We start from the raw sequence: 14735 nt of genomic DNA on the forward strand, positions 1-14735 counted from the left end.
AAAAAGAAAAATCTTCCAAAAAACCCAGTCATTTCAGCAAACATGATTTTTAGCCATCCTCAAAGACAGGCTGCTTTATCAAGGAATAAAGACAAAGAGGAATGCCGAACAGGCTTTACTTTTTGATAAAAATCGGCTCAGTCCCATATCTGTACCAGAGATTAATCAAGTGACCTGTCAAAATCCTGTCCCCGGTTTCCATTCTTAAACCAGTTGTTCCTCTTGAAGCCACCGTCACCTTGCCTCCCGTTTCCGAACCTGGAGAGCCCTCGCCCTGCCTCCTGGGGGTACTCTTCCAGCTCAGGCAATTCCTTTGCCACCGACAGCTGCCAGCGCCTGGTGTCCCTCCACTGTTCCTGAAACAAGACCAATGTAAAGAGGCTTTATGTGCCTGCAGGTGTGTGCAAGGTACCCTATATCATTAAAAGCAACATTGAATGCAAAGGCATTTCCAGACAAATCCCACCCTTGCCAAAATAGGTCAGCAGATCCCTCTTGGAGCCAACTCTCAGTCCTGTGACAAAGGATAAACGATCACAAAGGGACAGAAAACTGGTTAACTCTCAAATACATTGCAGAGGTCAAAACCCAGAGTAGCCAAAGAACATAGGATTTTGTTTAATAAAATCAGGTAATATGATGAGCACTGAAATGAGAAAGAGGCATGACAGAGTATTTTCTAATGACTGTGCTGTGCTCTTTCTAACGACTGTGTTGTCTGTGCAATGTCCTTACTAAAACACAAACCTTACCCTCCCAAACCATCCTATATTCAATCCTACATATGGCAATCACCAAATTCCAAATCACCAGGTTCCAAAGCCAATTCTGGTTACAAAAACATACCTGTATGTTACTCAGTTCGCCAACAGGGATATCAAAGCACACCCCCTATAACAGGGAAAAAAAAAAAAAGAGAGAGGCATTTGCTTTCCAAAGATGTATCCAAGAACAGAGACACCCAACTCCAGACAGGCAGCACCTGCAGCTGCTCGTACACGCTAACTGTAGAAACCAGAAATGGTAGAAAGCATGGTCTTTTGGGGGAAGCTTTTTATAAGCTGAAGAAAAGAAGCAGTTAAAACACAGAAGCTCAAAACAAAATGCAGATTCAAATGCTCTGTGCTGACAGCAGCACTGCCTGCAATCAGCCTGTCTGTTTGAAAGTAAGACAGGCGTCTTCTGGCACCACAAGCTCTCTGAGAACACACTTGCACAGGAGACAAGTGTCAGGAGTCAGGCTGACAGACAGGTGAATACTGTACCTGCTCTACAGTCAGTCACTGCCCTGCTCTACAGCTATGTTTTCAATGCACTGGTATGTAGTGTTCGCACAAGTTCACAATGAAAGAATAGAGGTCACAACACCCACTCCCACTATATACATATTTCTGATACTTTTTTTTTTGAGAGAACTCCTGCATTATCATTTAGGAGTAATGTCTCCATTCAAGTAAATGTCTTTTAAAATACTCAACCAGCTGTAAGGTTTTGTTTGGCTTTTTTTTTTTTTTATAGTGTATACATAGACAGCAGTTACAGGGGGCCTCATGACAGGTTACCATTTTCTGAGAAATGAGATTGAGCAGGGATAGAGTGAGGTATCAACATTTGTATACTGGTACTTCAGAACTCCTGCCTCAATCACTGCAAAAACTGGCCATATGTGTACACGCACCCCGCCTCCTTCCCCAAGGTTGGGCCATCTTACCGTCTTCCCCTTGAGGAAACGCATTGCGGATACTTTGGCATCTACTTCCTCGCCAAGCTGTTCTTTTAGTCCTCGCCAGGCATAGCTCATGGTACGCATTTCTATTGAACACTTTAACACCATGGTCACAAAGCCCTCCAGGAAACAAACAGAGAAAAACGTTTACAAGACTAAACTTGGTTGGACAGCCTGTAACTCACTAACTAACGAACTATGCAATAACCTTTTATTGTAATGCAGTATTTAATCCTAAGAAATCAGCTTCCCAAAAGCGAAGCAGCTAAAAGCCTCCTAAGAAGCTGAAGGCATCCATCTAACCTAAGATTGCCCATTGATATAAAGGCCAACAGCATTTCTGTATTTTAGCCAGAGACGCATTTATTCAATCCATAAAGTTACGGCTAGAAAAGGGGTAAAAAAAACCCCAAACTGATACAAGAAGCACAGTCCAGCCACATGCTATTTCCAAAATTGTGTTACCACACAATGAACTGGGCCAAGTTCTCCCTAAACGCATGAGAAAAAGGAAGGGCTGTACTTTTCTTCTGTCAAGATCTCTTTCAAGTCAGGTAATCACATGCTAGACTTACTTGAAATATTACAGAAATATAAAAGCTTCCTGGGAAAGGGAAACTACAATAACACGAACGAATCCATTAGCTTGTAAGATGTCATTAGTTAAACTCTCTCTGAGCATCAAAGTCTTCTGTCACTTAGATCTCTGGAGAAATTCTTTTAACTCTCATTACAAAAAAATTTACTAACCGATTTCAAGTTTCTCTGGTTTCCTGCAGAGTGCCAGTAAGAGCTAATTTCAGTTAAGGAACAAGCAACAAACCAGAAGCTGGAGACAACAGCTATTCAGAAACCCAACTGAAAGAGCCTGAGAAGAAGATGCCACACTTGGACTGGACGCAAGCAATTCATTTATCCATTCTTGTAAACACAGGTATAATGTTATTTACCGCAGTTGAGTTGAGTAAGGAGCGCTGCTGTATGTAAGATGCCCCAGAAATATGAGCTAGAGCTGCAGCCAGGGCAGCAACCGCCCCTTTTTCGTCTATGAGCTCTTGAGCAGATTTTCTGAAGTAGTCTACTGCAGAAGGAGGAATGGCCTCCAACAACCTACATGGTGACAACAAAAGTTTAATAGATCAGCGAAGGCCAGTGTGAAATGCAGCCATGTTTAAGACATAGACTTCAGACACTTTCAAGATTAACAAATTATGTCTAAAAGCCTTGGCTATCATGCTCATACTTCACTACCACCCATTTAACTCAACACCTTCAGGATGCTGAATACCCATCTTCTCTGTTTATTAAGCCAAGCCTCTTGAAAGATGTGTTCAAGATGTGGCATGTTTGAGAGCGTTGATAAAAACGTCACGGGAAGGCTCTAAAATATCAGCATTCTTAAGGCCATACCCAAGAATCCACAAGAAAGTGTTCCAGCAAATGCAAGATTCCCGTGCTTTTCCTTCACAAGGAAGAGAAGCATACCACTACAATGCCACTACTGGCACTTCTTGCTCTCACTGCAAGCTGATTAAATTGGTTATTTCTGGGAGAGGCAGTGAAAACAAGCTGGGAAACTGAGAACAGCTGCTTCTCTTATGCTATTTTTGGTACACCAGCACCTCCCACCATTTTTCAGTACGCTGTGAACCCAACACCATGCCCATGATCTCCTTTACACTGGTCAAATCATCGCTAATTATAATAACCTCTGCCAATGCAATTTCCAGCAATGGGGCCGCAAATGTAAACAGAGCTGCATGGAATAAAAAAACACAACCCTTGAGAATAAAATGATACAAAGAAACACAGGACAGGGCTACAACACCCTCAGTACTGCACAGTAACTCCTCATTACACTAAGTATTGCTCTTCACACACTGCTACTGTATCATCTGAGAGAACAAAACCAGTTTCCTCTCATGACAGTACTATCACTGTTCTGCCATTGATTCCTGATGATATAAAAAAAGGTTAATTTTTGCAAGAACTTAGAGAACATTATGTTCTATGAAAAGGTCTACGTTCAAGCACACAGAGGTTTATTGATACCATCTTAAGAAAACAAGTCAGTGTCTGCATGCAAAGCAGCTGCCTTTTGCGACATAGGCAAAGACCTGCTCACATACAGGTCTGATCTCTTAAAGCTTTGCATCAACAGCATTGTTGTTGGTAACATCTCTAGACATCTTCTAAGAACAGGCAAATAAACTTACTTTTTGGCATCATTACTTGAAGCTTTAATTACATCTGTAGCAGAGGGAACACCTATACGCTTAAATGTAATCCCCTGAAATCAAGAAAACAAATTACAGTTAAAGGTATTTTCAGCACTCTACAACTCAACCCTACCTAAGTCACATCACTGAGACCTCTAGTTACCGTTTAGAATATCAACACAGTCTTACTTAAATTAAGTTATTTCTAAAGCTAGAATAAAGCTTTTAAGTTCCTGCCTTTGTTAATCTGGAGCTACTTTACACCAATTTAGATGCAGGTTGTAATGCGAGGCATGGTCTCCTTCATGCATTCCTGTCACACTCTGCCTGCTGACATCAACAGAGTACTGCCAACATGGGAAAACTCATGAGACATTAGAACAGGCTGATACAAAAGCATTTACAAACACTTAGCAAATATCAACATTTTAGGCCTACTAGTCTATGGGACATGAGTCCCATACTGGACTCATAAGCAGCCCATGGTTAAAAAAAAATCTAAGAGTGGCAGAGTCTTTTTAGGAGCTGAATAATTTCATTAAGCAGAGGTCTGAGGTACAACTCACCGCTTTCTGCTCAACTTGTTTCAGAAGATCTTCCTCTCTTCTCTGAAATAAACAAATGCAGATCCCGGTCCGCCCAGCTCGACCCGTACGTCCAGAACGATGGATGTAGGAATCAACATCCTGCAGAAATTCAGATTAACACGAGAAAACCTTATGTCATTTAAACCGTTGACATTTATACATTGTAAGAGAGAAAATGCAAGCTAAATTCTAATTCAGAAGCCTAAGGAGTGATACATTATGTCTCTATACCCAAACTTGTAACTATACATAAACCCCTCAGGTCTGCCTACGCTACCCTGCCCAAGGTATGCTGCCTCAGGTTTAACGAACACTATTGACATAAGGTTTTTTTTAAATAAAAAGCTCCACTGGAGTTTCAAAAGAAGAAAAAGGCATCAGGAGTAGTTTAGAATTGTTATGAAACTCAACAATGTTCAGAAGGGATTCAGAAATGCTGAAACAATGTCGAAAGCTATCTTGCGACTTTCCAGAGCAACCAAAAACCATCACTTTTACTTTAATCAAAGCTCAAAATATAAAAGCTTAACTAGGAAATTCTAGGCCTGCATTTACAAAAAATCCACTTCATGTGTGGATTCAGAACATACTTCTGGTGAAACAAAGGAATAACCCACTGTTCTGCCACAAAAAAATAAATTACAATTTTAGTTTCCCCTAATGACTTACTTTTGGTGGTGAACACTGTATAACAAGGTCAACCTCAGGAATATCCAAACCACGGGCAGCTACGTTTGTTGCAATCAGAACTTCAAACACACCATTTCTGAAGCCTTTTAATGTAACTTCTCTCTGTTTCTGTGGAATGTCACCATGCAATGACTGGGCATCCTGTCAGTGAAACAAACCATTAAGATGTCATTTAACAGGGGAGTCTAGGCCGCAGTAACTAAAGACATTTAATTACAAAACCCAAAACATAGCGCAGAGCAACAGAAAATAATTACACAGCTGATACCAAAGGAATATAAAGCATCCAACTTTGTGGCTTGATCCTTCTCAGGGACAATAACACTCATAAGCAGTAGTTTTACTATAATGTTATTATTCGTAGCATACCAACAGCAGACTGTACAATTTGCAGTCTGCCATGCCAACAAGGGCCCGCTTCAGCCTTCACTTCCACTGGAACAGATGGAAGCAACTTTACTTAAGCAGTGCTTGTCAAGAGCTAGCAGGAGACTTTGATCCCTTCCCTGGGAAGCCACCACAAAACACACAGAAGCCGAAGTGAGGATTTCAGGGCATTCCCAAATCCTACAGGTGATCTGAACAACCTCCACTTTTAATGGGACAAAAGACAGACCGAGTGTTTGACAAGGAGAAAGAGGAGAGTCACAAGATCAGAATTCAAATGAGTAACATGCTAAAGCAGAACTTAATAGCATAAGAGAAAGATGCGTCACATACTGACACAAAAACAAAGTCATTGGATTTACTGTGAAAGCAGCAGGGCCAACAGACAAAAATTGTTGCTGTGAGATTTTAATATGGATGGTATATGATATTTATCAAATACTGGGCAAACCATGTATTCCCACCACTGCTCTTTCGTCATAAATTAGTATTTAGTATCAAACAGGATTTTCTCTGAAAAAAATCCAGCACTTTTCCCACGCTCAAAAAAATTCAAGCAAGCATAGAAAACCTGCTCGATATATCACCTGAGGTCTGAACAAAATATTAAATGACCTTCCAAGGCAACAGAACATTCTGTTCTACCATATTAGTTGGATTTTCCTGAATACTGACTGTTCAAAGAATAAAAGCCATTAAGAGACAGGAATCCAAAGACCACACTAACATGAGATTGAATACGTGCACTATACTAGCTCCTGTTTATTACCATTATTACTACCTTGTGGTTATTCAACACGAGCTGCGTATTTTCTATTGATCCGGTCCTGCATGATTTTACAGCCACAGGAATAAATTCATAATCGCAGCCAGGAAGGTATTTTAATTGCAAAGCTCTACTTTTAGAAACAGCTTTCGTAAATCTTAAAACCACCCACAGAAACAACTTCATCCACACAGTTGCAACCTCGTATTTATTTCAGGGCATTCAACCCCTGAACATCCGTAACTGCGGCTCTCTGTTCAGACCCCAGTACCTGTTTGAGCGAAGCATTCATAGCCAGTTCATTTGCCTCCTTTTTGGTCTCACAAAAGACAATGGTCCGCCCATGGCTGCCACTGTAGACTTGAATGATATCCCCAAGAACTCCTGCTCTCTGAGATGAGCGACACTGTATAGCCAAGTGCTGTTTGGGAAAGAAACGTGATAAGCATCTATGTTAAATCTAAGCCACACACAGAACAGACAAAATGAATGCAGAAAGATAATTTCTTTTTTAAGTTTGCAAACTACTGCCCCCATATGAAAGCTCTGCTTAAAAAATTTTTGTTTCAATCATGTAAGAAGTCATTCCACACCCGCATTTGTAAAGTCAATGCAGAATCCATCTCATTCAGGCCACATGCTCTCAGGACCTGCACTGCTCTGCAGCAGAATCACTCACTTCCACAGTTGTGGCAGTCCTTTGAGTTTTCTTTCCAATCAGGTCAATCTGTTCATATCCATCTTTCATGTATTTTTTGGCTACATCATATACCCATCGTGGACAAGTTGCAGAAAACAGCAGTGTCTGGGGATTGTTCTCAGAACCTGGAAGGAAACGCCACTGATTTCAGTCATCACAACAGACTCAAACTTGAGAACTAGTAAAAAAGCAAGAGAGTTGCTCTCAAATTGAGAGGTTTATATATCAATAAGTCAGCTACAAGAAGAAAACTTAGAAGCAATGAAAGCTTTTTTAATATCCTTTAGACACCAAAGGCAAAATTACAGTAATTTTAACTGGACCAAACTGAATCCTTCATCCTACTTGAGAATAAATGCAAGACACATTTCTAGATCATCTGCTAAAAATGGTTTAGACTGTGCCTGAAGTCCTCCCACATACCTGAGAAAACTCGTCTCAATCCCTCCTTGCCCAGTATTCCAATACTAACTAGCTGTGAACAGTATGGCTATGTGCAAAGGAAAAAGGCAGGCTAAAAAGGACACTCTGCAGACCAGGGGGAAGAATTATATGACAAGATAGACTACCCCAGGTAAGAACAGCTTAACAAACGGTATCTTGAAAAAATTTAACCTACCTTCATAGCTCCACAGCATCAGACAGAAACACACATTGCAAAAGAACGGTTTTGCATTCTTTACTTAGAACGCTATTATTCCCTACAATTTATTTTCCAGTTATGAAGAAAACTTTTAAGATTGAATAATTATGACAACTCTTCCAAAACCCATACAGATTTCCTTTTTTAGAAAATCCTCTGTACTTTTGGCTGTCAGGACAAAGACCAACTCTGCAGAAATGGGGAGAATGTAAAAATGACAGTGGCTGTACTGGGTCAAACCTAAGATCCATGAAGCTCATATACTCTTTCCAACAGTAGTCAAGTGAAGTTAACAAACATGTGAAGAAACACTGCCAGCAACCAGCTTTTTGTGGCTTCCAGAGCCAGAAGTGATACCCTTGCTTTTAGTAATCCTTGATATTTCTAATTCCAGTAATTCAAGTCACTTTTCAAAACTTCTGGCATTAGTACAATGTGGCAAGGAATTTCACACTATTAAAATAACCTCCTTCTGCTCTGTAGCTGCTACCTGGTAGCTTCGCTGAATGCCCATTACATCAGAAAAGAGCAAATATTCCCTAGTTGTCAATTTTGTGTGATGAGAAGTGTACAGACACATCATAACCCAACCCTATGCTCAGTCACCTCTCTCAGGATGAAGAGCACTAGGGCTTAGGCAGTTGGGTTGGGTGTGTTGCTTTTTTGCCTTTTTTCTCCCCCCTCCCAGAGATGCCATTGCAGCCCTTCAGCTGTCCGTCACCTTGCTTTGAACCTTTTCCAACTCTACCTTACTCTTTTCTCTGAGGTCCAATACTAGTATCACGCAAAGGATTCAAGTTGAGGGTGCACCAGCAGTTTTCAAAGTAGCATAATTGTGTTTTCTGCATTGCCCTCTATTCCTCTCCTGATGTCAGAATTTACCTTTTTTATAAGCAAATCCTAAGATTTCTTCCACTTGTTCAGCAAAGCCCATGTCTAACATGTGATCAACTTCATCCAAAACAACGTGCTTCACGCTGGAAAGTTCCAGCTTGCTATTCTGAATGTGGTCTTTGATCCGTCCAGGAGTTCCCACTAGAATATCAATGCCACTTTTAAGAAGATCAACTGGAAGAAAAGACAGAAAAACAAGGACAGTGTCAGAATGCTAAGAGACAGCAAGGTAAAAAGCTACCAGTACACAGCAACACTTCTAATTTTAGAACGAAAAAACTACCAAAAAACTTTAATCTCTGAATAAAGCACCACGTCCAGTCTGAGTAACAAACAACTAAGCTCATCGGCGGTCCAAGTTGCTCTGTCGGGAATACCAGCTAAATCACAAGCAAAGTTACAGTAAGCTACGCCAATTTCCAAGCAGCAATGAGCTGGCATTAGAAACCTCCAGAGCTTTATCACAGAAAAACGCTTCAGTTTTTCAGCTAAATTCTTTTTCACAGTTACGTCTGAAGAGAGAGAGACAGAGCCACATGCACATACACGGTTCTCTCTTTTCCTTGGACAGTTGTCTAGTCCCAATATAAGTCCACACAAAAACCACACAAACACGCAATAAAGAAGAAACTACAAGGACTAGTCACTTTGCAGACCTAAAACCATTCTTTTAAATAAAGATTTATTGGAACTAAAATGATTGAACCCAAGCTGTCTGCTTCCTTTGAAAGCAAAGTCATGGTTCCTAACTGAAGTGAAACTCTGAGCGGGTAAAAAGTTTTATTCATGGAATGCATTTGGAGAAAGCCAACTCCAATCCAGTCGTAACTCCTTAGCGTTTACTTACGCTGTGCTTTATATGGAGTTCCTCCATAAAAACAAGCCACTGACAGTTTCCTGGTGAGATTCTTGAAGTCTTTGGCTACCTGAGTGGCCAATTCCCTGGTTGGAACAAGAACCAGCACCTGGAGAGTGAAAAGAGACAAAAATGCAGCTATGCTTGGGAGAGGGTGCTAGGAGAAAAGGGTTTACTTCATGTCAAACAGCTTGTACTCCCGATCTTATTCTACACTTGTTCCAGAGGTGCCCACAGCTCCCCACCATCCCAAAAATATTTCCTGCCACCTGGATCCTGCACATCACAGCCTCATAGCCAGCAAGAGGAAACAAGACAAAGCATTACAAGATAACTGAGATGTAGAACAGCGATAGTTTTTTCTCAAGTTAATGCCAGATAAAATAGACGCTTCAGTAAATTTACCAAGGACAATGACGGTGCAGTTCAGCACTAAAGGATAGGAACAGTCACTAAACAATTTGGGGTAGTAAGATCTTAAAAGATACATAGCATGACGCACTCTAGCCGTATATCCTCCTTCTCCACCTACCTGCCTTCCTCCAGTATCTATCCTTCCCTTTTACAGTAAGATTTTAAAACTTACATCACTTTTAAAGTTAATAAAATAGAAGGATGAAGTAGGCAACAAATCTGCAGACTGTAACAGTTTTTCAGTCTAATGATAAATATATACACTTCATTTCCATGGGAATATGATATCTGATCACAGGTATCTGGTTACCAATTCCATCTCATGCTTGACTAGAAATGTAAACACCACTTGTATCCATTAAGTTGAGTCTCCAGACACGAGGGAAAAATAAAACCCCCAAAGCCTTCAGTTATCACCATGGTATTTATAGTGTGAAACAACCTCAGTGAACGGAGGCAAGTCCAGCTGACTCAACCACTACCTGAGAAGAGGCAGGGGATTCAACCCCAAAGCCACGCGCTAACTTCCTGAGGATAGCACTCTCCCAAATAAGGCCACAAGGAACCCTAAAAGTGAAACGTGTCATCACTGCGATGCTGCAAAATCTCTGTCACATTGTAGCTCCTGATCTGAGGAAAGCGTTCAGTATTACAAACACCAATAAAGGAGACAGAAATCCCAAAAAAGTCCCCAAAGCAATTACAGAACCACTTTCAAAAACTGCTATAATCTAAGGTTTTGGTGTTAACCCTTAAGAGGTAAGTTACTTTTGGTGAACGGCCTCTTCTCCCATCTTGCGAGACACTCTGAAGTTTTTCAATCAGCGGAAGAGCAAAAGAAAGTGTTTTGCCGGTTCCTGTTCGAGCTTGAGCAATCAGGTCTTTGCCGTCATATATGGGCTGAAAAGTCTCCACTTGCACAGGGAACAGGTATTTTACACCTCGAGCTGTAAAATAATCCAAAGAGGTTTCATTAAAAGGTGCTGATTCTACTGCAACCTGAACAAATAATTAGAAGCCCTCATATATAACTAGCCCAAATATGTAGGACACATCATGTCAAATCGTGTACACAAGAGAAGGTTAAAGTTAGAAGAAATACACATCTGTGTGTTTTTTCTCCTACTCTAGATCAAAACTATTCCCCCTTACACAAGCAGCTGAGTTTTCACAATAGCCTTCTTTGTGATGTTTGGCATAAGACAACCTGAGGGAAAGAAGGAAATAAAAAAACCAAACAAACATGTTTCTTCTGATACAGCCAAAGATTTTGTGGTAGCTTGGTTTTGAGGGCAGGGGAGGAGGTGAGGGTGTTTATTTTAAGATATTATAAAACTTGAAGAGAGATTTTGCACAGTGGAAGTGAAACAATCCATCCAAGAGAAATTTCCGAGCAAGGAAAATGTAAAGCAACTAGGAGAATTTTGTCTGGGAAACAAGAATCGCAAGTTTCCCAACAAGAACTCTACACTGGTTACATCCGCAATAAAACTAATCTAGAAGAGATATGAAAATGCCCGGAAGTATGAGAATAATCAGAGACAATCTGTTCACAGGAGCCAAATACTCCTCACATAAGAAACACCATTACACTTATTTAAGAAGTGACATTGTAGACAGCAGATACCAGAATTAAAATAAAGATACATAGTAAGTAAAACGATGCCGATGAGAAGAAAAACACTGTCTCTACAATGTATATGTAGGAATAAACACACCATGGAAGAATAAACTCACCTTAAAGTGACAGAACTTGAAAGGCAACAAAACAGAAACTCTGTTCTTACTAACAACAGTAGATTCCCTGAATCTACAGTGACTGCTCATGTGCGTGTTCTTACTCCACAGTAAATGTAAGACGATTTAGGACAATTTACCCTTGGCTTCTGTCTCTGCTTGCATGGGTAACAGAATGCAATTCCGGACAAACATTTACAGAAATTTCTTTTGCCACATTAACTAACCTTTGAGAAGGTTGATGGTGTTTTGGGAGAGAGGAAAATTGGAGAAGGCGCCTTCTTTTGCTTCTTCTGTCAGCTCCTAACAGGATAAAAGAAAAAAAAAAACAAACTTATTACCCCTAAGAGATGAGCAAATAACATACCCTATATAGGCACACAAGAAAAGCTGTGCATTTACTTTATCACTGCAGTTTTACCAACTACCTTCTTTCTGTTTAAAAAGAAAGAAAACTCTTGTGATGCAGGTACTTCACAAACAAAAACGTCATCACAGCGTAAAGCGGGAAACTTGCATCCTATATTAGAAGCCAAGACACACTGACACGGGCTGCACCAGTTAGCGTGACAGAACCCCTCCAAGTAAATCCTGTTTCTACATCAGTCTTAAGTAAAGACTTCCTGCCAAAGGTTTTCCTGCTCTTGTTACCTGCAACAACTTGTTCAAAACGATGACTACTGCTATCTCATCCCTAGTTCAGATATACCTGCACCACCTTTTAAGACCCACGGCAAATGAAAGGGAACAACGGCCCCTTCCATGCGATCTTACCACATCGCGCACATATGCTTCGCAAGTCAGGAAAGGGAAACTACTTGTTAAAAATCTTAACTGGAGTCCACTGAAATCATCAGAAAACTGTTTTTCACAGCAAAACATATGTGGTGTCACAATTCACTGTGTGAGGCAGGAATTTCCCTCTAAATCACACCTACTCAGTACACCATGCAAACAGCTTCTTAACTTTGTACACCATTAGATACTTGCTTAAAACTCACTATTTAGCTTCTACATCAAAGATCCGAGAGATCACGTCATTACACCGAATGTACAAAAAGCACTCTCTTGATTCATGTTCCCATCTTAAACACAAGAGAGAAAACTACCCACAGAAGGCCCTATCCAGGGGAAGGCAAGCTGCGGGGCCCTCTCGCACATGTGTGCAAGACGCAGGGTGAAATCCGAACAGGAAGATCTCCAGAAGCGGGAAATAATGAGGATAACCGTGACCTTCCCTTACAGGACACCTTGCTAAATTCTTCTTCAAAGTGCCTGCCAGGAGAGAAAGCGCTGTCACAGCACAAAGCGATGCACATTTCTGGGATGGTGACTGCCTGTGCAGCAGGGAGAAACCCTTGCGTTGCAGGACACAAAACAAGTTGCCACACGAAGACGAGCTAGCACATGGAAACTTCCTGCTACCTAGGCTCCTCCACTGTAGGATAAGCTACTCCAAACAGCTTGGCATTTACCACGAGGGGGAAAGCACAAGGAGAGACGGCTGCCACGTGTTGGTGCATGTACTGCTGTGCTTCACGCACCCACCCGCAGCTCGGGCGGAAACCGGCATGGTGCCGGGCGCTCCCTGATGCCCCGCGCCAGTAAATCTAAGGGGAACAGCGGCAGACGCTGCCTACGACTAAACAGCAGCCTAACGCTCCCACAGCCCTCACACCCCAGGTCTCCACACAGCTCCCAGTATGTGTAATTAAGCCCACTCATTACCAGTGGGGCTTTAATTAGGCAAGGCAAGGGCTCTGCTGGCAGAGTGTTACTACCTCCGCGTCGCTGTCCTGCTCTCCAGCGGCCGCATCGCCGGATGCGCTCTGGGCTGCCGCGGACGTCACATCGTTGCTTAGAGCGGAGGAAGGTTTCACCGTATGCTCGGAGCCGTCGCTCTCTCCAGCCAGACCGTTGCTCTTCTCCTTGACTTTTTTTGTCTTCTTGGGCAGGGGGGGCTCAAGGTCACCGTCGCCCAGCCCGCTCTCCTCGGGCTGGGCCTGCTCGCCCTCGGCCCTACCGCGCCGCTTCAGCTTCTCCCGTTGCTTCAGCTTCTTCTCCTGGGTCTCCACCTGCCGAGGGAAAGCAGGCGTTACGCGGAGGAACCGCCTCCCTCGCCCGCCCCCTCCGACGAGGCGCTGTTACTCGGCTTTAACGCCGGAACCTCCGTGCCCGGGGCTCCCCTGGTTCCCCCCAAGCCCGTGGCAGGACCGGGCCGGGCCGTACAAAATGGCCGCCCCCGCGACGGCACGTGGCGCGCCGCCGCCCGCTCCCGCGCCCGCTCCCACCTTGACCTTCCTCCGGCGGCCGCGGCGGAGGGACTCGTCGCCCGCCGGCGCCTGCGGCTCGGCGGGGCTGGCGGCGGGGCCGGCGGCGGGCATGGCGGCCGGCTGCTCCCCGGGGAGGTGTGCGGCGGCGCTGCCGCTGCTCGTCTCGCCGCGGCGGCCCCAAGGCCCGCGCCCCGCCCCGGCGCGCAGGAAGTGAGGCGCGGCGCCGAGGGCGGCCGGCGGGCGGACCGGGCCGCGGGGCAGCGCCGCCAGCAGCAGCAGCGGGGCCGCCCCGGCGCCGCACAGCCAGCCCCGCCGCCGCCGATCGCTGACCGGGGCCGCCGCCGCCCGGGCCGCAGGTAAGCCGAGCCGCGCCGCTCGGCCCCACACGCCGCCCATACAGCCCGCTGCGCCGCCGGCCCGGCCCGCCCCTTCCGCCGGCGCTGCCCGGCCGGTCCCTTCCTCCGGCTTCCCCCGCGCCCGCGGCGCCGAGCACCGGGTGCTGACCGCGGCACCGCCGCCTCCCCTCACGGGGCTCCCGCCGCCGCGCTGCAACCTCCAGCAACCAGGTTGCTGCACCCCGCGCATCTATACCGGCAAAACAATACTCACCGTATGGAATAATGCATGTAAATGCTTCCTATATCATAAAAAATATACTTCGAGCGTGTATACTCAAGTTACGCTACCCACCTTTGCCCGACACACGCACTTTTAAAACCTTCTAACATAGGATATGAACTTGTAAAATAATATTTTATTTTTTTTGGAAAATGTACAGGTTTGACCAGCAGTTAAGATCTATATATTTTACAGTGAGCCAGGCTACAGTTTTGAATGCGACAG

General features: G+C 43.8%; 1 protein-coding gene across 1 annotated transcript; it reads right to left on the bottom strand.

Annotated features, from left to right (window-relative positions):
• Positions 1 to 43: 43 nt before the first annotated feature.
• LOC142084092 (nucleolar RNA helicase 2-like) lies at positions 44 to 14288 on the bottom strand. The gene is made up of 15 exons (XM_075154186.1): positions 13911 to 14288; positions 13401 to 13694; positions 11847 to 11922; positions 10651 to 10829; positions 9460 to 9577; positions 8601 to 8786; positions 7055 to 7200; positions 6647 to 6796; positions 5202 to 5363; positions 4512 to 4631; positions 3943 to 4016; positions 2677 to 2836; positions 1712 to 1846; positions 847 to 891; positions 44 to 356 (listed from the first exon to the last, which is right to left on the bottom strand). Exons 1-15 carry the CDS (start codon positions 14286 to 14288, stop codon positions 162 to 164), a joined length of 2418 nt encoding a protein of 805 aa, XP_075010287.1. The 3' UTR covers positions 44 to 161.
• Positions 14289 to 14735: the final 447 nt, after the last annotated feature.

This window comes from Calonectris borealis, chromosome 7 (assembly GCF_964195595.1).
Source record: "Calonectris borealis chromosome 7, bCalBor7.hap1.2, whole genome shotgun sequence".
Taxonomy (NCBI): Eukaryota; Metazoa; Chordata; class Aves; order Procellariiformes; family Procellariidae; genus Calonectris; species Calonectris borealis.

Coding starts and splice junctions, on each gene's coding strand:
- LOC142084092 (XM_075154186.1), bottom strand. CDS start 14,288: ATGGGCGGCGTGTGGGGCCGAGCGGCGCGGCTCGGCTTACCTGCGGCC. Junction 13,695..13,910: donor GCCGCCGGAGGAAGGTCAAG/GTGGGAGCGGGC, acceptor TTCCCTCGGCAG/GTGGAGACCCAGGAGAAGAA. Junction 7,201..8,600: donor AGGATTTGCTTATAAAAAAG/GTAAATTCTGAC, acceptor GTTTCCTTCCAG/GTTCTGAGAACAATCCCCAG.